Genomic DNA, 23,011 nt, shown 5'->3' with positions numbered 1-23,011 from the left:
ATGCATGCATCTTTGTGATAAATCCATATTATACTGAGCGTATTTCCCACATTAATCAGTACAAAGTACCTGCGTCTTTCAGTTTTTTAAATCAAGGCTGAATACTTAATTCTTTGCCGCTGCTTTTTATTAAATCAAATTTGAGACTTTTAATTTGATTTCTTTCAGCACAACTGCAATGCATGATGGGATATATTGCTTGGTTAGTGACCATCGGTTGTATACTACTTTTCTTGATGCACTGTGGGATACTTTGAGTGCACTATATAGTGTGTAATAATCCTCACTATCGTTTTGGACAGCACTACAAAATGGCGTCCTCACTATATAGTGCCCTATATAGTGAGTAGGGAGTGATTTCGGACACAGGGTTAGTCATTCACCAACATGGGAAAGATAAGAGAACACACAAACCAAACGAGGGAGAAGTGTGTTGACCTTCATACCTCAGAGGATGGTTATAAAGAAAAATAGCTACTCTCCTGAAAATGTACATTTCTACTATTAGGGCAATAATAATAATAATAATAAAAAATGGGCGGCACGGTGGTGTAATGGTTAGCGCTGTCACCTCACAGCAAGAAGGTCCGGGTTCGAGCCCAGCGGCTGGTGAGGGCCTTTCTGTGCGGAGTTTGCATGTTCTCCCCGTGTCCACGTGGGTTTCCTCCAGGTGCTCCGGTTTCCCCCACAGTCCAAAGACATGCAGGTTAGCAAAAGCAAAGGGGAGTCCCATATATGATTCGTACATTGGGGGAGTGCCTGTTAGAGAGCGCACTTGTCCTGGGCCATCGGCATAGTGAGGTAGGGTGGCCAGTTCCTTTCCTCGCCGCCAGTGTTTCCACCAGGTCCCCATTCACTGCTGGGTGGACAGGGAGCGAGCCCCAGATCCCTGTCAAGCCGAGGCTCGAACCAGGGACCATTCGCTTAGCGGTCAAGCGCTCTAACCACTTGGCCACCTGCGCTCCATGCAGGTTAGGTTAACTGGTGACTCTAAATTGACCGTAGGTGTGAATGTGAGTGTGAATGGTTGTCTGTGTCTATGTGTCAGCCCTGTGATGACCTGGCGACTTGTCCAGGGTGTACCCCGCCTTTCGCCCGTAGTCAGCTGGGATAGGCTCCAGCTTGCCTGTGACCCTGTAGAACAGGATAAAGCAGCTAGAGATAATGAGATGAGATGAGATAATAATAAATTGGACACCAACTGGAACTGTTACAAACTTGCCTGGAAGAGAACCCAAGTTTAGCTTGCCCCACATACAGTGAGGAGGAGGGTAAGAGAGGCAAAAAAAAAAAAGGAAAAAATCCCCAAGGATCACTGTTGGTGAATTACAAGAAAAAGTAAAATCTTGAGGTTTCCAAGTCTCCAAAACCACCATCAGACTCCACCTCCATGCCAAGAGATTATTTGGAAGGTACTCCAGGAAAAAAAAGAAGCCTTTTTCTGTCAGTTAATCACAAATGTAAGCACGTGGAGTTTGTGAAACACTACTCCAACTTTGACTGAAACTGTATTCTATGGTCTGATGGAACAAAAATGGAGCTTTTTGGCAATAAACACTCAATGCAGGTTTGATGTAAAAGGAAGGATGGCTATAATGAAAAGAACCCTATCCCAACTGTAAAATATGGTGGAAGTTTTGTGATGTTTTGGGGCTGTTTTTCCTTCAAACACCCTAGAAACCTTGTTTGGGTACATGGCATTATAGACTCCATGAAATACCAGGACATTTAAAATCAAAATCTGTCTGCTTCTGCCAGGAAACTCCTGCATCCTTCATGACCTTTTGCAGGAGTACCAAAGTCTACTGTAAGTCAGGTTAATTTAATGTAATATTTTTGTTTCTTCAAAGATTCTGTAGCTCACCCTCCAAGCACTTCCTCTCTGTTGATGGTGTAATAGGTAGCTATATGTTGGGTTTTGGTTGTAACCACACGGTGCTCAAAGGGTGCTGGAGGAGGAGGTGAGCAATCTGGAGGACAGAGCGAAAAGGAGAAATAAGAGAACTTTCCAAATAAACAGTCCTAAGCCATTGGATTGTAGCATATCTTATACCTATGATGTACTCCTCAGGTCTTGGCTCTACTTCTTTCCTCTCATCCTCAGGTTTTTCTGGTTTCACTTTGGATGCTCCCACTCCAGGCTTCTCTTCTTCCTCACTTTTTTCGACCTCCTCTGACCTTTCCTCCACTCTGCTTTTTTTGAGATCATCTTTCTCCAGATTGTCGACTCGTCTCTTTGTGCTGGCGATCAACTCCACATGTTCACTGTTGCTACCCAAACACACAGCACACATGCATCAAGGAAAGAAAAAAAAAACATTTTAATGGATTAGATTTTTCCAGATTCAATATTGCAGTGAAAAATAGTACTTTTTCCAAACAGCGTCAACAGCTGGCTTAAAGACAGTGTTTAATTGCGAATGTTTCAGTACCTTTCCTGGGGGACTTCATGGCCTCGACTAAGCTTACAGTTTGACAGGAGTAAAGACGGCACTTCAGGGACACTCAAACCATCTTCTTTTTCTATTCTCTGACTCTCTTCCTCTTTGTTTGTCTCTACTTTCTCATTCAACCTGGATTCTTTGAGAATATCTTGATCTTCCTTACTGCCCTCTTTTTCCTCCTGTGCTTGCAGCTCTTCTTCATCATTTTCCTTCTCAGTTTGTGCTTCTTTCACATCTTGGATAAAGTCCAGAAGTCCTTTTGTGCTCACATCCGTTTCAGCATTGCCATGGGAAAGGCTGGTGTTTTGTTGATTGAGCATTTGTACCTTTTCCAAGTCATCCTGGGCTGCAGCTTAAAAGAATTAACAAGATCAACTGTGAGCTACTGCTCACTTACATATCCCCCCGCTCTCGCTTATATCAGAATGCAGGCAATCGAAGGAATAGGATACTTATTATGAATGTTGACTTCAACAAATAATTAACCCTGAAACAAGTAAGTAAAGAGCAGTGTTCTCCCCAGGGGTTTCAAATAGCATCCTGGTAAACTGTCATTTTGAAATAGCATTTTGCTTCTTGAACTGGCGTCAAAATCCACCCTATATGTTTTATTCAGTCGGTAAACAGGAAGTCGATGTGCAACAGACCTGAAAATGGTATACACGGTATAGAACCCCAAGCTGAAGCTCAGTACCAAATATCAAGCAGTTGTGATTTGTAGTTGCTGAGAAAAATGTTGCAAATCTACGCAATATGTTTCGTAAATACATTCAGTTGGTAAACAGGAAGTTGATGTGCAACAGACCTGAAAACAGTATATGGGTCCATCTCAGAAACTGGTCTCTCATTTGGGACATTATGGTCAAAAAATCAGTTTTCAAATTTTACTATTTTTTTTGCATTTACCTAACACTCAATGTTTCTTTTGTCATGTTTAATAAGAATAAAGATAGCGTCTTGCTGTATCTTGCCTCTACTGTGGAAATATTTTTTGATTACAATTCAAATGTTTTTGTAAAATTGATTTGCATATAAAATAACTACATCATGAAGAATTAAAGCCCCTCCGTCACAGATGAGTGAAAATATTGAATACATTTCCTCTTTTTGATTGCTTGGGTTAAAAATGCCAAGTTATGATGACTGAATTGATTATTCACTTAAATATGAATAATATGATAAATTTTGGGTATTTGATATGGCGAAATAGGACACAATGGAAAAATCAAGAACACACCGGAAAGATGAGAATAACGGCGCTGGTAAAAGAACAGCGACTGTACCGGCTGAAGGTCGCGCGGGTCTCTGCTGCGGCGCGCGAGCAACGGGACATCACTACCGCACTGGACGGAGCGCGAGGCGGGGCAAAATGACTGGCTGTAGATTCTATCAAAAGTTCGATCTAAACTAACCATGGTTGCAAAATATTGGCCAAAAATATGCAAACACTACGAAATATGAAAGTAAGATGAAAAGGAAACATTCTATTGCCTTATACTGCAAGACTAAAACAAAATAAAACTGCCAAAACTCACCTTTTCAGTGATAACGTCTGAACAGATCACTCGCGTAACAGAAAGACCGCAAATGGAAGCACGATCAACTTCTAACTGTTGGAGTGGAAAATTCCATTCTACACATGCAAATTGTTAAAGGAACAGTCCACCGTACTTCCATAATGAAATATGTTCTTCTCTGAATTGAGACGAGCTGATCCGTACCTCTCCGAGCTTTGTGCGACCTCCCAGTCAGCCAGATGCGCTGTTACTCCTGTTAGCAATGTAGCTAGGCTCAGCATGGCCAATGGTATTTTTTGGGGCTGTAGTTAGATGCGACCAACCTCTTCCGCGTTTTTCCTGTTTACATAGGTTTATATGACCAGTGACATGAAACAAAGTTCAGTTACACAAATTGAAACGTGGCGATTTTCTATGCTATGGAAAGTCCGCACTATAATGACAGGCGTACTAACACCTTCTGCGCGCTTCGACAGCACACAGATACCTTCATTCCTGTTTTTTTTTCTCTCCCCCGCCCCCCCTAACTTCCGTCAATACAACCAATGTGACCACCAAGACAAGTAGCCTGCACTCCTTTGAACACAGTCTAGTCAGGGGGGCGGGGGAGAGGGGGAAAACAGGAGTGAAGGTATCAATGTGCTGTCGAAGCGCGCAGAAGGTGTTAGTACGCCTGTCATTATAGTGCGGACTTTCCATAGCATAGAAAATCGCCACGTTTCAATTTGTGTAACTGAATTTTGTTTCATGTCACTGGCCATATAAACCTATGTAAACAGGAAAAACGTGGAAGAGTTTGGTCGCATCTAACTACAGCCCCAAAAAATACCATTGGCCATGCTGAGCCTAGCTACATTGCTAACAGGAGTAACAGCGCGTCTGACTGACTGGGAGGTCGCACAAAGCTCGGAGAGGTACGGATCAGCTCGTCTCAATTCAGAGAAGAACATATTTCATTATGGAAGTACAGTGGACTGTTCCTTTAATGTGTGTCCTTCCGCGCACACAAATAACATGCTACGGTAAAAAAATAGACCACAACTCATTTTATAGCTCAGAAATTCATACAAGACCAGCTACCATCGTAACATATTCTGTAAGAAACATATTCTATACCTAACTTTCAGCTTTCGTTTTAAAAAACAAAATCGCAGATTTATAACTAAATTTTTATATGGCCTAGTGATTTTAAGTTACTACTTTTGGTGAGGTAGTGACCTTGACCCTGAGGCTTTCCGTTTAGATCAAAACACACGATCGTATTGGTTTTGGGTATGCGGAAAATGGAGTTACAACGGTGATCAAATATTTTGCATAATGTTTTATTACGGTTATGATTATTCTGGGGCGGCATGGCAGTGTAGTGGTTAGCGCTGTCGCCTCACAGCAAGAAGGTCCAGGTTTGAGCCCTGTGGCCGGCGAGGGCCTTTCTGTGCGGAGTTTGCATGTTCTCCCTGTGTCCGCGTGGGTTTCCTCCGGGTGCTCCGGTTTCCCCCACAGTCCAAAGACATGCAGGTTAGGTTAACTGGTGACTCTAAATTGAGCGTAGGTGTGAATGTGAGTGTGAATGGTTGTCTGTGTCTATGTGTCAGCCCTGTGATGACCTGGCGACTTGTCCAGGGTGTACCCCGCCTTTTGCCCGTAGTCAGCTGGGATAGGCTCCAGCTTGCCTGCGACCCTGTAGAACAGGATAAAGCGGCTAGAGATAATGAGATAAGATGAGATGATTATTCTGTGAGCGCACCAATCCTTAGGTGGATAAAGTTACAACTTAAAATACAATTAGTGATAACTGTAGACTTTTCAGTGGACTACAACCTTTTTAAGGGAATGCGATGTAGTCAACCATTTATCATGTCCCAGATCAAGCCACCATTTTTCCACAAATTTGCAGAATTTTTGCCAAATTCTGAATAGAGTATTCACATCAAAGATTTAGTTTTATCTGTATTATTTCTTTCATCATTTTATTTCAAATTAAAACCAACATCACCATTCAAAACCGTATAGTTTATTGACTGAGTATATTTAGTGGGGTACCCACACAGTACCCAGTTTCTGAGACAGACCCATATACGGTATACAACCCCAAGCTGAAGTTTGGTACCAAGTAGCTATGATTTGTGGTTGCTGAGAAAAAGGGTGTTTCGGACGGACGGACAGAGGTAAACCAGTATACTCCCACTCTGAAGGAGTATATAAACACAAGGTTTATATACTATTTTTGTGAAATCCAGTTATCAACATCACGGGGAAGTCATGGCCTAATGGGTAGAGGAGCAGCTTTGGGACCAAAAGGTTGCCAGTTTGATTCCCTGGACCAGCAGGAATGGCTGAAGTGCCCTTGAGCACGGCACCTAACTCTCAACTGCTGCTCTGCGTTCATTGTACATCGCTCTGGCTAAGACCGTGTGCCATATTATGTTACAGATGATGTCAGGGACCAGTTCTGTGCCTTCAGATTCTTTGCAAAATTTTAATCAACATCAAAATCTTAGATTTTCAAACAAGGTAAACCACCCTAGAGATGTACCAGCTAAAATCTAGCAGTTGGATTTGCAATTACCTGTTACATCTGGTGGTCTTTTCTTCTGGGAGTTCAACACCAGCTTCTCCTTGCATTCCTTTTCTTTCAGCTGCATAGGGACAAAGAAAAGCGAGAACAGCAAACAAAGCATTTTTTTTTAAATTATGAAAGCTTTAAAAGCTGTCATGTTTCCACCATTAAATTGTATATAAGGCATCTGTAAAGTAGACGGATTGCGGTATACATCCTACTTTAGACATTTTTCAAATTATTTCATGTTAAACATGAATACAACACCAAAGTATTATCATTTCATATATGACACACTCTTCTGCTGTCCATAACAAATGATAAACATTGAATAAATGACAATTTTTTTAAGAAATAAAAATTCTAACAGGCTAGTTAAAATTGCTTTTAGTAAACAAAGTCACATTTTTTCATATTTTGCTCTCTGTGTACTTAAAATTGCCTTTGACAGAATAAAATAGTATTAAGTTATTTAAAACCATGCAAATACTGCACATGCAAACATGAAAAAGCAATTGCAAGGCATGCTCACCCTAAGAAATAGAAAAATAGATGACAGACCTAAAATTGCTCACCAGCAGACTCCATGTAATGATTTTTTTTAAATTTACTTATTTCTTGTTGTAATACAACAAAATGTGGAAAAGTTTAAAGCTAGACGGCCTTTCAGTTTCATAAAATCGGTGAAATTTAGTTCCCTCTGAAATTTGGTCATTGTGATGTTTATTTCTATAATATCTCAAAACAGGCCATTCTGTGGCTGGGAAGTTATTTAATTTGAGGGGATTCCTGAGCAAATAATGTGCATGAAATCACTCGCTTCATGCAATCAAGCAGACAGAGGAAGTCCGTGTGCACACTTCCTTCTTCTTTTGGGTTTTACGGCAGCTGGCATCCACAGTGTTGCATTACTGCCATCTACAGGTTCACCATGACCGTGCACTGACAGTTCCATCATTCTGTCACTAAACAAACAGCTGATCACATCGAGGTGCTCGCTGACCACCGATATTTATTAGTTTGGTCCTGCGTTTCCTTTCCTTCGCAACATAACATCTTTGCTTTTCAATTTCCGTGACTGTAGTCGGTCTTTCACGTTTCATTCACACACTCACATCTTCCATTTTTCTCTCCTGTTTCAAATTTGTATCCCATAATGCCTTGCGCGAACAGGGAAAGCCTACCATGATGTAGTATCTTGAATTGGGTCAGGGTGAAGCAGGAAAAAATATCGGAGAATTTAGGGCCATGTGGCCCTAAATTCATTAATTAAATGCATGAATTAACTATTAAAAAAAACTAATAAAATTGGAAGTCTGTGATTCAAAGTCAGTAGCTTTCGGTCCACTAAACAAAAATAATTGGGTGTCGGGGAAAATTCTTTTTATGACCTAGACTTGAAAAATCTGAAAGGCAGTCTAGCTTTAAGGGGGTGAATACTTGTGCATGACATCTTGTGAATGTAAATTTATAGCCACAGTGAGACATTGAATCTGCTCAGCTGTCTCTTTAGACTTTGCAGAGATAGTCACTATGAACAAAAATGCCATGTCCTTAATTAAATATGCAACTAGCTTACAAAATGGATCACTTTCCGTCTATCCATTTATCAGTCCAGTAATTTACAAGGCGCTTTACCCTTTCACTAGTAGGTGTGTATGCATTTTTAGAGTTTGCTCAACTGCTTGAGTACCTCAGAGAGGAAGCGGATAACTTAATGAACTCCGGTCAGCAGTCGCTCAAAGGCTTCTAGTCCCTGAGCCTTCTGATTGACCTGTTCATTCGTGGTCTCCATGCTACTTGAAGTCTGCTCTATGTTCTTCCTCACAATTGATAATGCCCAGATGGCTTATGGCTGACTTCTGTAGAGTGAGGAGCATGTCTTTCTAGCCCCTAAGTACATCGATCTGTCTCTCAATCATCTCATCTCATTATCTCTAGCCGCTTTATCCTTCTACAGGGTCGCAGGCAAGCTGGAGCCTATCCCAGTTGACTACGGGCGAAAGGCGGGGTACACCCTGGACAAGTCGCCAGGTCATCACAGGGCTGACACATAGACACAGACAACCATTCACACTCACATTCACACCTACGGTCAATTTAGAGTCACCAGTTAACCTAACCTGCATGTCTTTGGACTGTGGGGGAAACCGGAGCACCCGGAGGAAACCCACGCGGACACGGGGAGAACATGCAAACTCCACACAGAAAGGCCCTCGCCGGCCCCGGGGCTCGAACCCAGGACCTTCTTGCTGTGAGGCGACAGCGCTAACCACTACACCACCGTGCCGCCCGTCTCTCAATCATTGCAAAAAAAATGTTGAAGGAAGAGAAGCTAAGGAAGATTTATCTTCTGCAGTCAGCAAGGATTTTTAGTTCCTCCTTTGCCACCGTTGCACCAACTGCGGTGGTGTTTTGAGTCAAAAATCTTGGCTGGCGATGTCATAAGACTGGAGCTCATCTTTAATGGTTCACGTAAAAGCTCCAAAATCAGATGCACTTACGGGGCGGCACGGTGGTGTAGTGGTTAGCGCTGTCGCCTCACAGCAAGAAGGTCTGGGTTCGAGCCCCGTGGCCGGCGAGGGCCTTTCTGTGTGGAGTTTGCATGTTCTCCCCGTGTCCGCGTGGGTTTCCTCCGGGTGCTCCGGTTTCCCCCACAGTCCAAAGACATGCAGGTTAGGTTAACTGGTGACTCTAAATTGACCGTAGGTGTGAATGTGAGTGTGAATGGTTGTCTGTGTCTATGTGTCAGCCCTGTGATGACCTGGCGACTTGTCCAGGGTGTACCCCGCCTTTCGCCCGTAGTCAGCTGGGATAAGCTCCAGCTTGCCCACGACCCTGTAGAACAGGATAAAGTGGCTAGAGGTGATGAGATGAGATGCACTTACAGAAGACACTGCAGAAAAAAAAGCAAAACAAAAGAAATACCCATCTGGAGGGAAGCTGTTGTGAACCCATACCTGTCCTGAACTACAGCATATATGGTAGTATTTATGAATTCCCTGTTCCTTTCCTTGTTTCTTGTCCACTCTCAAGCCCACAGACCTAACATTTATATAGTGTGTTTTGGCTGTTGCTGACTGGTCTGTATTGACCAGTCGAACCTTGTGAGACTCCTGGTCTGATCCTAAAGCAAAGCCAGGAGTCAGGTGTGAAGAAACATGCTCACCAATTCATAAATATTATACACTGAGCTTAAGTGTTTTAGCTGAGCAAGCAGCCTGCAATAATTCCTTAAATCCTTGGTTCTTCTGTATGTGTGTACTTGTGGTGTTTTATGGGTGTAGGTGTATGCATTGGTGTGTATTATAGTAAGATTTGTATCATTCAGGACAGGATACAAGTCCTGCTGTTAAACACACAGACAGGTGTGTGAATATCAGAGAACCGGATCAGGTGTGTGATAAAGCCAAGTAAACAAAGATTTGACGTGAACAACTTGGATAAAACTCAGTAAGGATGTTTACCTACATAAATCAATACTGAACATTCCTTTTGGAAAAAAAAAGACCTAATCTTTTATTGAAATCAAGAAAAAAAGGCCTCATAGCTCAATGTAGTGTAAGGTTTCATGCTTGTAAATTTGAACCAATTTGCACGAATCAATTCAAACTGTCAAATATGCAGCGGAATCTGTGTTGGACTCTGTTTCCCAGCACGGGGCAGCTGGAGATGGAGTGACTGGATGTCCCACAGTAGAAGCAAAGGTGCTTCCTTCTCCATCCCTTCCACACGGCGAAACTCAGGCTGATCTGCATGGGTTCAGGAGATTCAGGCATATGGAGGTGTCGGTTGTGGCTCTGAAGCAGGTGGTTGAGTCATATAGCCTAGTCGGTGAACAAGTCAAGGGAGGCTTCAGCATCCCGATACACCAGCACTGTGAGGACCTCAATTTTCAGGCTCTGGCGGAATGCAGCTTTTAATGCGGGCTTGTTCCAGCCGCTCTCTGCAGCTAGCATGCAAAACTTGAGCGCATACTCCATGACTCTTCTCCCTCCCTGCTTCATAGCTAGCAGTTCTCCAATCTCTTTTCCCTCACGAGCGTGATCAAACACATGATCATAAGAGGAGATGGACTTGCTGCCTCTCTCTCACACTGCCATGGCTCAGCAGAGAGTTTTGCCAGTGAGCAGCCTGAACAGTTGCACAATCTTGGACTGATCGGAGATGCCCTCTTGAGCGATGAAATAGAGGAAGCACTGGTGAAGGAATCCCTGACACTGTGAGGGTTCTCATGAGAACTTGGTGAGCTGGGCGACCAGTGATTTCATGGGTGTGGAGAAACCTTCAGTGAGGTGATGGAGCTGTGCACTCAGCTCCTGGAACTGCTGCTCCTGCTCTCTCATGAGACGACCTTGAGCACAGGGCGTGCTCAGGAGGAGCTCTGAATCCACTGTATCCGTAGTAGATAGTGAAGTAATCTGTCACTTAATGAACAGATATGGATGCAATTGAGGTTCAGTTCTTTTATGATCAATTCAGGCAAACAGGTTCAAAACAGTATTCAAAGTCAAAATCCAGAAACAGGTTAACGTCAGACAATCTGCAAACAACACTGTAATCCAAAAATGCGAGAAACCAGGAAACCAGAACAGGATCAAAAATGCCAGAATACAGTGGTGAACTGTTACTATTAGATCTGGGACTTGAGCTCAGCCAAAACTTAGTCAGACACACCAAAAAAGCAACAGGGCAAAGGACTTTGCAAGGGATTAGCGGCAGGCTGCCAGGTCGCTCCGTTGTGTCTAGCTGTTGATGTTGATTTTAAAAGTAACTAAGTAAATTACAGAGGGAAAGGAATACTTAAGCTTGAGTGAAAAATTCTATAACAAGTGTGCGTGGAAGAAGAATCTGGAGACAGAAAGCTTAGTTTCTCGGTCGATAGCCTGTGCTACTTGTTCTCGATAGCACCGGCTTGACTGCTTTATTAGCATTATCTAACACTACTGATGGACGCTACACCGGCTAGAAGGTGACTCCAATTTTTGGTCCCTCCCAGCATAAATCAAAATCTGATTGGTTAATTCATCTGTCACTTCCTACATAAACATACGCTGCCATGGCCTTCTGTCCTGGCAATGAAGTCCTAACCAATGAGTGAGCAGCTCTAAACTCTTCTCAGCCTAGAGACAACAAACAAACAAACAAACAAACAAAAATATTATTGGATAACTCGATTTTAATGTTTTCAGGACAGTAACCCTTTCATTTCTGAAGCAAATTTGATAGAAAATGAAGCCAAATTAGAAGAGAATACTTATCATGAAATTATGAAAGAAATTAAATATAAAGTTTGAAACGCTGATATGTTTGGGCCTTCTCTGAAGGCCTAGAAGGCCTTGACGGTTCCCCTCTGCCAGAATATCAGTCAGAATACACAAGAGCTTGTTAATATCAGGCACATGCACATTTGAGTGTTACTTCACAATGGTTGCATCTGAAAAAGAGTCTTTATGTAGTTTGTGATGTGAGGCAGGTGTATAAGTCCGGTGAACTAGAACGTGAGAACTGTCGGGATTTGTAGTCTATGGTGGTTATGTTTGTGTGCTGTGGCAGAGTCTGAGAAACGGCGTTGGATGTGGAAAAGTAGGTTTGGGGTGGGATAGTTCTGGCACTTTTTCTGCCAACCATATTGCCCTTGTTCATTGATATCATAAATCAGATAGATTTTTGAACAAGCTCAGGTTTATGTGTGTGGCAGCGTGGGCGTGGTCAAGTGCCAGTCTGTGACTGGAGGGCGGAGTCAGGGAAGGTAAGTGGCAGAATCACTTCACCTGATGTCAATTAACCTGTGTTTGTGTGTCTTCCCAGTGACCACGCCCTATATAAAGAGAGAGAGAGCAGAGGAAGTGAGCTCTCTCCTGAACCAGCCAACTTGTGTGTGTGTGTGAGACTGGGAGAGTATTTGTGTCTGAAAAGAACAAATAAATTGAGTTATGGAACTTTATTCTGGCCTGCCGTCTTTCTGTGCTCCTCCCCCTCCTACGAACTGCTACAGTGGTGCTGAAACCCGGGACGGAGCACAGGAAAAGAACAGCCCCATGGAGTCCTCCCCCTTCGCAGACCTGGTCCACGCCCTCGCCACGGCCCAGCAGAGCCAGCACCAGGCACTAGCCACCCTCCGGAAGGAGCAAGAGCGCTGGTTTGAGGCCCTGGTGCTGGCGCAGCAGGAAGATCGACAGGCATTCCGGCACCTCCTCGCGTCGGCGGGGTCCACCATCTCCACCACCGTGGGCCCTTTTTCCCTCACCCTAACTAAGATGGGCCCGCAGGACGACCCCGAGGCCTTCCTCACGCTCTTCGAGCAGGCAGCAGAGGCCTTGGGCTGGCCGGTGGAACAGCGCGCCGCGCGCCTCCTCCCCCTGCTAACGGGCGAGGCGCAGCTGGCCGCGCTACAGCTCCCCGCCGACTGCCGGCTGGCCTATGTGGACCTTCGCCGGGCCGTCCTCCAGCGGGTGGGGCACACCCCCGAACAACAGCGACAGCGCTTCCGCACTCTGCGTCTGGAGGAAGTCGGCCGGCCGTTCGTGTTTGGCCAGCAGCTCCGGGATGCCTGCTGGCGGTGGTTGAGGGCCGACAACCGCGACGCCGAGGGAATCCTCGATCAGGTGGTGCTGGAGCAGTTCATCGGCCACCTGCCAGAGGGAACCGTGGAGTGGGTCCAGTGCCACCGCCCGGCGTCGCTGGATCAGGCCATCGAGTTGGCGGAGGACCATTTGGCGGCTGTTCCGACAGCAGGACAGCGGACATCCTCTTCTCTCATCTCCTCTCTCTCTCTCCCCCCTCTCCTCCTGTGTCTCGTCCTCGCCCTGTTCCCCCACCGTGGAGGCGGGGGCCGGCCCCACCCCAGCCGGCTCGTCGCACCCGCGGTGCCGTCCCGTTTTTCCCTTCTGTGTCTGTCTCTTCCCCCCCTCAGGTGAGTGAGCCCCAGGGCGCCGGTGCAGAGAGGAAGCCCGGGCCGGCTTGCTGGCGCTGCGGGGAGCCGGGCCACCTCCAACAGCAGTGTTCGGCAATGGAAGTGGGCGCGGTGGTTCGGATCCCCGACGCGCCGGGAGCTGCCCTCGATCGGGCCGGAGCGTATCGCATACCGGTGAGTATCCAAGGGGATACATATCAGGCGTTGGTGGATTCTGGTTGTAATCAGACCTCAATTCACCAAAGCCTGGTGCAAGACGAGGCATTGGGGGGAGCACAGGGGGTGAAGGTGTTGTGTGTGCACGGGGATGTTCACAGCTACCCTTTGGTGTCGGTCCACATTTTTTTCCGAGGGGAAAAATTTAGAGTAAAGGTGGCGGTTAATCCTCGCCTCACACACTCGATAATTTTGGGGACTGATTGGCCGGGATTCGGGGAGTTGATGAGTCATTTAGTGAAGAGTGGGTCCTGCCGTAGTTTAGCAGGGAGAGGTCCCGGTGTCGCTTTGGCGGGAGCAGCTGTCACAGAGCCGTCTATGTCATCTCCGTGTCAGAGTGAGGAGCAGCAGGCTCCTCCTCCCTCTCTCAGGGAATCCCTGGCAGATTTCCCGTTAGAACAGTCGCGAGATGAGACTCTGTGGCATGCGTTTGACCAAGTGAGAGTAATCGATGGTCAAACGCTCCAGCCAAACGCCACCCCGTCCTTCCCCTATTTTTCTATTATGAAAGATAGATTATACCGAGTGATGCAGGACACTCAGACTAAAGAGCAAATCACATAGCTTTTGATTCCAAAAAGCCGCCGGGAATTGGTATTCCAGGCAGCTCACTTTAATCCCATGGCTGGACACTTAGGGCAGGATAAAACACTAGCCCGAATAATGGCCCGATTCTATTGGCCGGGGATTCGCAGCGATGTCCGTAGGTGGTGTACGGCGTGCCGCGAATGCCAGTTAGTAAATCCAGTGGCCATTCCAAAAGCGCCTTTGCGCTCTCTACCATTAATCGAGACCCCGTTTGAAAGAATTGGGATGGATCTCGTCAGGCCATTAGATCAGTCAGCACGAGGGTACTGCTTTATATTAGTTCTGGTGGACTATGCAACACGATACCCGGAAGCAGTGCCTCTTCGCAATATCTCAGCACGCAGTATTGCGGAGGCACTCTTCCGCATCATCTCCCGAGTTGGAATCCCGAAAGAGATTCTGACTGACCAAGGCACCTCGTTTATGTCACAGACACTGAACAAACTGTATGGTTTATTAGGGATTAAGCCGATCCGCACCAGCGTGTATCACCCTCAAATGGACAGTTTAGTTGAACGGTTCAATCGCACCCTCAAGAATATAATTAAAAATTTCATAAGTGAGAATGCACGTAATTGGGATAAGTGGCTCAAGCCCTTGTTGTTTTCAGTGCAAGAGGTCCCCCAAGCCTCCACGGGGTTCTCCCCGTACGAATTATTATATGGGCGTAAGCTGCGTGGCATTCTAGATGTGCTGCGAGAAAATTGGGAGGAGGGACCTTCACCAAGTAAAAACGAAATTCAATACGTTATGGACCTGCACGCAAAACTCCACACAGTCACACACCTAACCCAGGAGAATTTGCGGCAGGCCCAAGAACAGCAAACCCGCCTGTACAACAAGGGTACGCGCCTTAGGGATTTCGCACCGGGAGATAAAGTACTCGTACTGTTGCCCACATCGAGCTCCAAATTGATCGCCAAGTGGCAAGGACCCTTTGAGGTCACACAGAGAGTCGGGGACATTGACTATGAGGTGAGGTGAATGGACAGGGGTGGGGCGCTACAGATTTACCACCTCAATCTGCTCAAACTCTGGAATGAGGAGGTCCCCTTGGTGTTGGTGGTTCCGGAGAAGGTGGAGCTGGGGCCGGAGGTTCAAAAGGGAGCATTGGCATCGCGTACCTCTCCGGTCCCCTGTGGAGACCACTTCTCCCTGACCCAACTCGCGGAGGTTGCCCAGTTGCAGACCGAGTTTTCGGACGTGTTCTCGCCCCTGCCCGGCCGCACCAACCTCATAGAGCACCACATTGAGACGCCCCCAGGGGTGGTAGTGCACAGCCGCCCTTACCGGCTACCCGAACACAAGAAAAAAGTGGTTCGGGAAGAACTCGAGGCCATGCTCGAAATGGGCATCGTCGAGGAGTCCCACAGTGACTGGAGCAGCCCAGTGGTCTTGGTTCCCAAGGCCGACGGGTCGGTCCGGTTCTGTGTGGACTACAGAAAAGTCAACGCAGTGTCTAAATTCAACGCATACCCAATGCCTTGTATTGATGAGTTGCTCGATTGACTAGGCACGGTTTGCTTTTACTCGATGCTGGATTTGACAAAGGGTTATTGGCAGATCCCCTTGACTCCATTATCCCGAGAAAAAACGGCCTTTTCCACACTGTTCAGCTTACACCAGTTTGTCACACTTCCTTTTGGGCTGTTTGGGGCACCCGCTACGTTTCAGCGGCTGATGGACAGGGTCCTCCGCCCCCACGCCACCTATGCGGGCACATACCTAGACGATATCATTATTTATAGTAATGACTGGCAGCGGCACTTACAACACCTGAGGGCCGTCCTTAGGTTGCTGAGGCAAGCGGGTCTCACAGCCAACCCAAAGAAGTGTGCGATTGGGCGGGTGGAAGTACGGTATCTGGGCTTCCACTTGGGCAACGGGCAGGTGCGTCCCCAAATTAACAAGACAGCAGCAATTGCATCCTGCCCGAGGCCCAAGACCAAAAAGGGGGTGAGACAGTTCCTGGGGCTGGCTGGCTACTATCGTAGGTTTATACCTAATTATTCGGATGTCACCAGCCCGCTGACTGATCTCACTAAAAAGGGGGCACCAGATCCAGTCCAGTGGACGGATCAATGCCAGTGGGCTTTCTCTGAGGTAAAGGCTGCACTGTGCGGGGGGCCACTGTTACACTCCCCTGACTTTTCTCTCCCTTTTATGTTACAGACGGATGCGTCGGACAGAGGGCTGGGGGCCGTTTTGTCCCAGGAGGTGGAGGACTGTCCAGTGCTGTACATCAGCAGAAAGCTGTCAGTACACGAGGGGCGCTACAGCACGATCGAAAAGGAGTGCCTCGCGATCAAGTGGGCAGTCCTCGCCCTCCGCTACTACCTGCTGGGACGCCCTTTCACCCTCTGTTCGGACCACGCGTCCCTCCAGTGGCTCCACCGCATGAAGGATGCCAACGCGCGGATCACCCGTTGGTATCTGGCACTCCAACCCTTTAACTTCAAGGTGATCCACAGGCCGGGGGCGCAGATGGTTGTGGCAGACTTTCTCTCCCGTCAAGGGGGGGGGGGGGGGGGAGTCGGCTGCAGGCCGGACAGCTGCCCGGCCTGAGTCGGGCGGTGGGGGTATGTGGCAGCGGGGGCATGGTCAAGCGCCGGTCTGTGACTGGAGGGCGGAGTCAGGGTTGGTAAGTGGCAGAATCACTACACCTGATGTCAATTAACCTGTGTTTGTGTGTCTTCCCAGTGACTGCGCCCTATATAAAGAGAGAGGGAGCAGAGGAAATGAGCTCTCTCCTGAACCAGCCAACTTGTGTGTGTGAGAGACTGGGAGAGTATTTGTGTCTGAAAAGAACAAATAAATTGAGTTATGGAACTTTACTCTGGCCTGCCATCTTTCTGTGCTCCTCTCCCTCCTACGAACTGCTACAATGTGGTATTCATGCTGTAAATGTACAGCATACTGTGAAGGTGCAGAGGCTGCTTGACAGTCATATACAGGGGATTTGTTTTGATCTGCCCAGATTTAGACACAGTCCAGACAATAAACACCCCTCATGATATAATGTTACTTAATAGCCTGAATCAGCAAAGTACCAAAAAGACAACGCAGTGATCTTATAATAGACTGGAGATCAAGTATCAGAAGTACCAGATGTGTTTTATTCCTTACGTACAATAGCGATTTTGATTTGTTGATGAACATACTGTGCTTCTGAATAGTTGATACTTTTAATGTTGGGGAACATCTGTGAGACAAGTTCAGTCCTGTTTGCACCTACATTATAGTGGTGTGGAACCCCATAGTTAATAGAACTGCATCGACCTGATTTTTGATGGCTTGACCATACGATGTCTGTATGTACAACGAACGACGTACATGTACCGCCACAGGGAACCTGATCATAAGTGCAAGGCAATGCATCTCATACACACTTGATCACCAAACAATGAAATTTGTATCTTTATATTTACATAAGACAGATGGGATTTTATACAGCGCTTATTTAATTCGTGCTAGCAGCGCTGATGCAAACTGTAACTCTCAGGATCTTTCTACTTTCTTCTTCTTCCTCTTCTTCTTATCCTCCTAACGTTTTCTCCCTCAGTTTTCAACCAATCATCACCAAATATCACATGAAGAATACCTCTGGGCTGACTTGCGTTGTTATGACTTTTGGTGGTGATCTGGATCACTGATCCAGAATGATCCACGAAAACCTTTTTTTTTCAATCACTAACTCTGTCAATTTTCATGATTTTTTTCAATCATTTAAAAAAAATGTTCAGGGTGGCAGGGCGCAAGTTTTCCTCACTAAGCATCATTCTCTATCTTTTACTGTTCCTGATCTATTGGGTATGGTGACCAGACATCCCGGTTTGTAACAGCTAGTGCAAATTACTGTGACTTTAGTCACAGTCTCTATCTAGTTTTAATCTGCATTAAAAAAAAAATAACGTGGGATTATTTACTAACATATTTTACGGAAAATATACATGGCAGTTTCATATAAAAGTACAGTAGATGGATGTAAGGCCAGGAACAGTTTGACTGAAAACACACAAGCAAACAGATCCAAAATGGAGACAAAGGCGGAGTCAAAAAGCAGGCAGTGAGGCACAGACAGGATATCAATACTCACAGTCCAAAAACACAAACAGGGTCAAAACCAGAAAAGCGATACAAAATACAAGTCTGTGTTACTGAGAGTCCTTATATGTTTGTGCTATGATTGAGCTCTAATCAGGAACAGGTGCATGGGAATTAGTCCGAATGGCATACGTGGGCTTTGAAGTCTGCGACTGCATGCTCTAAGCTCCAACGCACGTGGATGCGACCGATGTAACCAGGCAACTGTTTGATACATCAAGTTTAATATTTGACGGGATCTATATAGTAATGATGTAAAGTGAAAGCGCTGGTTCACTGCTGATCACCAGGCACCCAGCAGTCACACCATAATAAATGTCATGGTGTTGTTTCTGGTGCATGGCATGCAGTGCCAAAGAAAGGAATAAATATGTATTGTAACTGTGATGTGTACATCATTATTGTTCTCACTGTCACAAGACAATACAGCAATTTAGTGACATGCGATGCACTACACTACACAATTTGGTGGTTTATATGCTATAATATTATTATTCTATTCAGGTTGATTTTGTGCCCTTGCAAATATTTTACTCATACACTCATCAGGAGCTCCACTTTTAGGCACTGGCTAAATATCTATATTAGTAATTGTTAACAGAGAGTTCAGAGGAGAATGGCCAGACTGGTTCAAGCTGACAGGAAGTCAGTATAGTAACTCAAAGAAACACAGTTTACAACCATGGCTTGGAAAACACAACACGTAGACGCTTGAGGCAGATGGGCTACAACAGCTGTAGACTTCCTGTAAGAGGTGCACAGCTGATCTGATTAAACTAGCCGGTAAGCATAATTATTTGGTTTGAGCAGATAATGTGTTCTAAACAAATACAGATACTAATATCAGATGCTGTATTTGTTTCTGTTGTTCCTGTTCCTGTTGTTGTTGTGTTAAAGGTAGGCTGCCTTTCAGATTTTTCAAGTGTCGGTCATAAAAAGAATTTTCCCGACACCCAATTATTTTTGTTTAGTGGACCGAAAGCTACTGAATTTGAATCACAGACTTCCAATTTTATTAGTTTTTTTTTTAAACAGAACACAATTAATGGGCGGCACGGTGGTGTAGTGGTTAGCGCTGTCGCCTCACAGCAAGAAGGTCCTGGGTTCGAGCCCCGGGGCCGGCGAGGGCCTTTCTGTGCGGAGTTTGCATGTTCTCCCCGTGTCCGCGTGGGTTTCCTCCGGGTGCTCCGGTTTCCCCCACAGTCCAAAGACATGCAGGTTAGGTTAACTGGTGACTCTAAATTGACCGTAGGTGTGAGTGTGAATGGTTGTCTGTGTCTATGTGTCAGCCCTGTGATGACCTGGCGACTTGTCCAGGGTGTACCCTGCCTTTCGCCCGTAGTCAGCTGGGATAGGCTCCAGCTTGCCTGCGACCCTGTAGAAGGATAAAGCGGCTAGAGATAATGAGATAATGAGATGAGACACAATTAATGGATTTAGGGCCCTAAATTCTCCGCTATTTTTTCCTGCTTCACCATGACGCAATACAAGATACTACATCATGCATCACATGGTAGGCTTTCCCCGTTCACGCAAGGCATTGTGGGATACAGATTTGAAACAGGAGAGAAAAATGGAGGACGTGAGTGTGTGAATGAAACGTGAAAGACTGATTACAGTCACGGAAAGCGAGAAGAAAAGACATTATGTTGCGAAGGAAAGGAAACACAGAACCAAACTAATAAATATCGGCGGTCAGCGAGCACCTTAGTGTGATCAGCTGTTCGTTTAGTGACAGAATGATGGAACTGTCAGTGCACGGTCAAAGGTAAACCTGTAGATGGCAGTAATGCAACACTGTGGATGCTGTAAAACCCAAAAGAAGAAGGTAAACCTGTGCATGCGCACACAGACTTCCTCTGTCTGCTTGACTGCACAAAGTGAGATTTTTTCATGCACATTATTTGCTTTGATCCCCTCACATTAAATAACTTCCTAGCCACAGAATGGCCTGGTTTTTTTTAGATATTACAGAAATAAACATATATCACAATGATCAAATTTCAGAGGGAACTAAATTTCACTGATTTTATGAAATTGAAAGGCTGTCTAGCTTTAAGGTTCAGTGTGTCTGGGTATGATTGCAGGTGTACACTGGGACTGGAAAGTCATTGGACACGACAGTAAACTGACATGAGTGGGAGGTTTTACTTTCATAAATTATATTCGCCAAGTGCACAAATATGAACTTTATGAGACAAAGACAAATGTTCATGATGAAAAAAAGAGTGTTCAGTTTTTTTTTCTGTTGTCAGTGTTTGCTCCACTTTTCATACTGTCAAAGGATTTGCAAAATAAGTTTGGAGTGGCTAATTATCCTTTCTTGCAGCTGAATAACAAAGGACGCAGCTCGACATGGCCGAGTCGAAGGCATACAAAGGTGCCGCTGACAGCCGCCATACTACTCATGTCTGCCCATGGAACACAGCTAGTTGGCCTAATGGTTAGCGTGTCCACCTCTCACTCAGGAGAGTGCAAGTTCTATTCACGGTTGGGTCAGGTATTCATACCTATGGTCAGTTTAGAGTAGCGAATTAGCCTAACTGCATGACTTCAGGGGAAACCAGAGCACCTGGAGGAAACAGACATGGGGAGAACATGCAAACTCCACACAGAAAGGCGAGAACCCACAACCTTCTTGCTGTGAGGCTTCAGCGCTAACCACCACCCGGTGACTTTTAGATAAATTCATAAAAAAATATTCAAACAAATTTTGAAATTTATTGAGAAGATTGTTAGAAATGAATTCTTGTTTTAATTGTCTCATCTCATTATCTCTAGCCACTTTATCCTGTTCTACAGGGTCACAGGCAAGCTGGAGCCTATCCCAGCTGACTACGGGCGAAAGGCGGGGTACACCCTGGACAAGTCGCCAGGTCATCACAGGACTGACACATAGACACAGACAACCATTCACACTCACATTCACAGCTACGGTCAATTTAGCGTCACCAGTTAACCTAACCTGCATGTCTTTGGACTGTGGGGGAAACCGGAGCACCCGGAGGAAACCCACGCGGACACGGGGAGAACATGCAAACTCCGCACAGAAAGGCCCTCGCCGGCCACGGGGCTCGAACCCGGACCTTCTTGCTGTGAGGCAACAGCGCTAACCACTACACCACCGTGCCGCCCCTGGGACAAAGTACAAATTGTAAATAAAAACGGAATGCAATGATGTGGAAGTTTCAAAATTCCATATTTTATTCAGAATAGAACATAGATGACATATCAAATGTTTAAACTGAGAAAATGTATCATTTAAAGAGAAAAATTAGGTGATTTTAAATTTCATGACAACAACACATCTCAAAAAAGTTGGGACAAGGCCGTGTTTACCACTGTGAGACATCCCCTTTTCTCTTTACAACAGTCTGTAAATGTCTGGGGACTGAGGAGACAAGTTGCTCAAGTTCAGGGATAGGAACGTTAACCCATTCTTGTCTAATGTAGGACTCTCGTTGCTCAACTGTCTTAGGTCTTTTTTGTCGTATCTTCCGTTTTATGATGCGCCAAATGTTTTCTATGGGTGAAAGATCTGGACTGCAGGCTGGCCAGTTCAGTACCCGGACCCTTCTTCTACGCAGCCTTGATGCTGTAATTGATGCAGTATGTGGTTTGGCATTGTCATGTTGGAAAATGCAAGGTCTTCCCTGAAAGAGATGTCGTCTGGATGGGAGCATATGTTGCTCTAGAACCTGGATATACCTTTCAGCATTGATGGTGTCTTTCCAGATGTGTAAGCTGCCCATGCCACACGCACTAATGCGACCCCATACCATCAGAGATGCAGGCTTCTGAACTGAGCGCTGATAACAACTTGGGTCGTCCTTCTCCTCTTTAGTCCGAATGACACGGCGTCCCTGATTTCCATAAAGAACTTCAAATTTTGATTCGTCTGACCACAGAACAGTTTTCCACTTTGCCACAGTCCATTTTAAATGAGCCTTGGCCCAGAGAAGACGTCTGTGCTTCTGGAGCATGTTTAGATACGGCTTCTTCTTTGAACTATAGAGTTTTAGCTGGCAACGGCAGATGGCACGGTGAATTGTGTTCACAGATAATGTTCTCTGGAAATATTCCTGAGCCCATTTTGTGATTTCCAATACAGAAGCATGCCTGTATGTGATGCAGTGCCGTCTAAGGGCCCGAAGATCACGGGCACCCAGTATGGTTTTCCGGCCTTGACCCTTACGCACAGAGATTCTTCCAGATTCTCTGAATCTTTTGATGATATTATGCACTGTAGATGATGATATGTTCAAACTCTTTGCAATTTTACACTGTCGAACTCCTTTCTGATATTGCTCCACTATTTGTCGGCGCAGAATTAGGGGGATTGGTGATCCTCTTCCCATCTTTACTTCTGAGAGCCGCTGCCACTCCAAGATGCTCTTTTTATACCCAGTCATGTTAATGACCTATTGCCAATTGACCTAATGAGTTGCAATTTGGTCCTCCAGCTGTTCCTTTTTTGTACCTTTAACTTTTCCAGCCTCTTATTGCCCCTGTCCCAACTTGTTTGAGATGTGTTGCTGTCATGAAATTTCAAATGAGCCAATATTTGGCATGAAATTTCAAAATGTCTCACTTTCGACATTTGATATGTTGTCTATGTTCTATTGTGAATACAATATCAGTTTTTGAGATTTGTAAATTATTGCATTCC

The 23,011-nt window shown here is 45.5% G+C and overlaps 1 protein-coding gene across 1 annotated transcript in view; it reads right to left on the bottom strand.

Annotated features, from left to right (window-relative positions):
• The window catches only part of mylk4b (myosin light chain kinase family, member 4b), an 80,217-nt gene that overhangs the window by 20,505 nt on the left and 36,701 nt on the right, over positions 1-23,011 (bottom strand). The window contains exons 3-6 of the mRNA XM_060915726.1: positions 6,528-6,597; positions 2,433-2,796; positions 2,054-2,271; positions 1,865-1,970 (exon numbers count right to left, since the gene is read on the bottom strand). Of these exons, the coding sequence (XP_060771709.1) occupies positions 1,865-1,970; positions 2,054-2,271; positions 2,433-2,796; positions 6,528-6,597 (758 nt within the window). The remainder of the gene's footprint in view (positions 1-1,864; positions 1,971-2,053; positions 2,272-2,432; positions 2,797-6,527; positions 6,598-23,011) is intronic.

Source organism: Neoarius graeffei, chromosome 3 (genome assembly GCF_027579695.1).
Source record: "Neoarius graeffei isolate fNeoGra1 chromosome 3, fNeoGra1.pri, whole genome shotgun sequence".
Taxonomy (NCBI): Eukaryota; Metazoa; Chordata; class Actinopteri; order Siluriformes; family Ariidae; genus Neoarius; species Neoarius graeffei.
The sequence above is the reverse complement of the archived record's forward strand: the minus strand, read 5'-3'. Positions and strand labels throughout refer to the sequence as shown.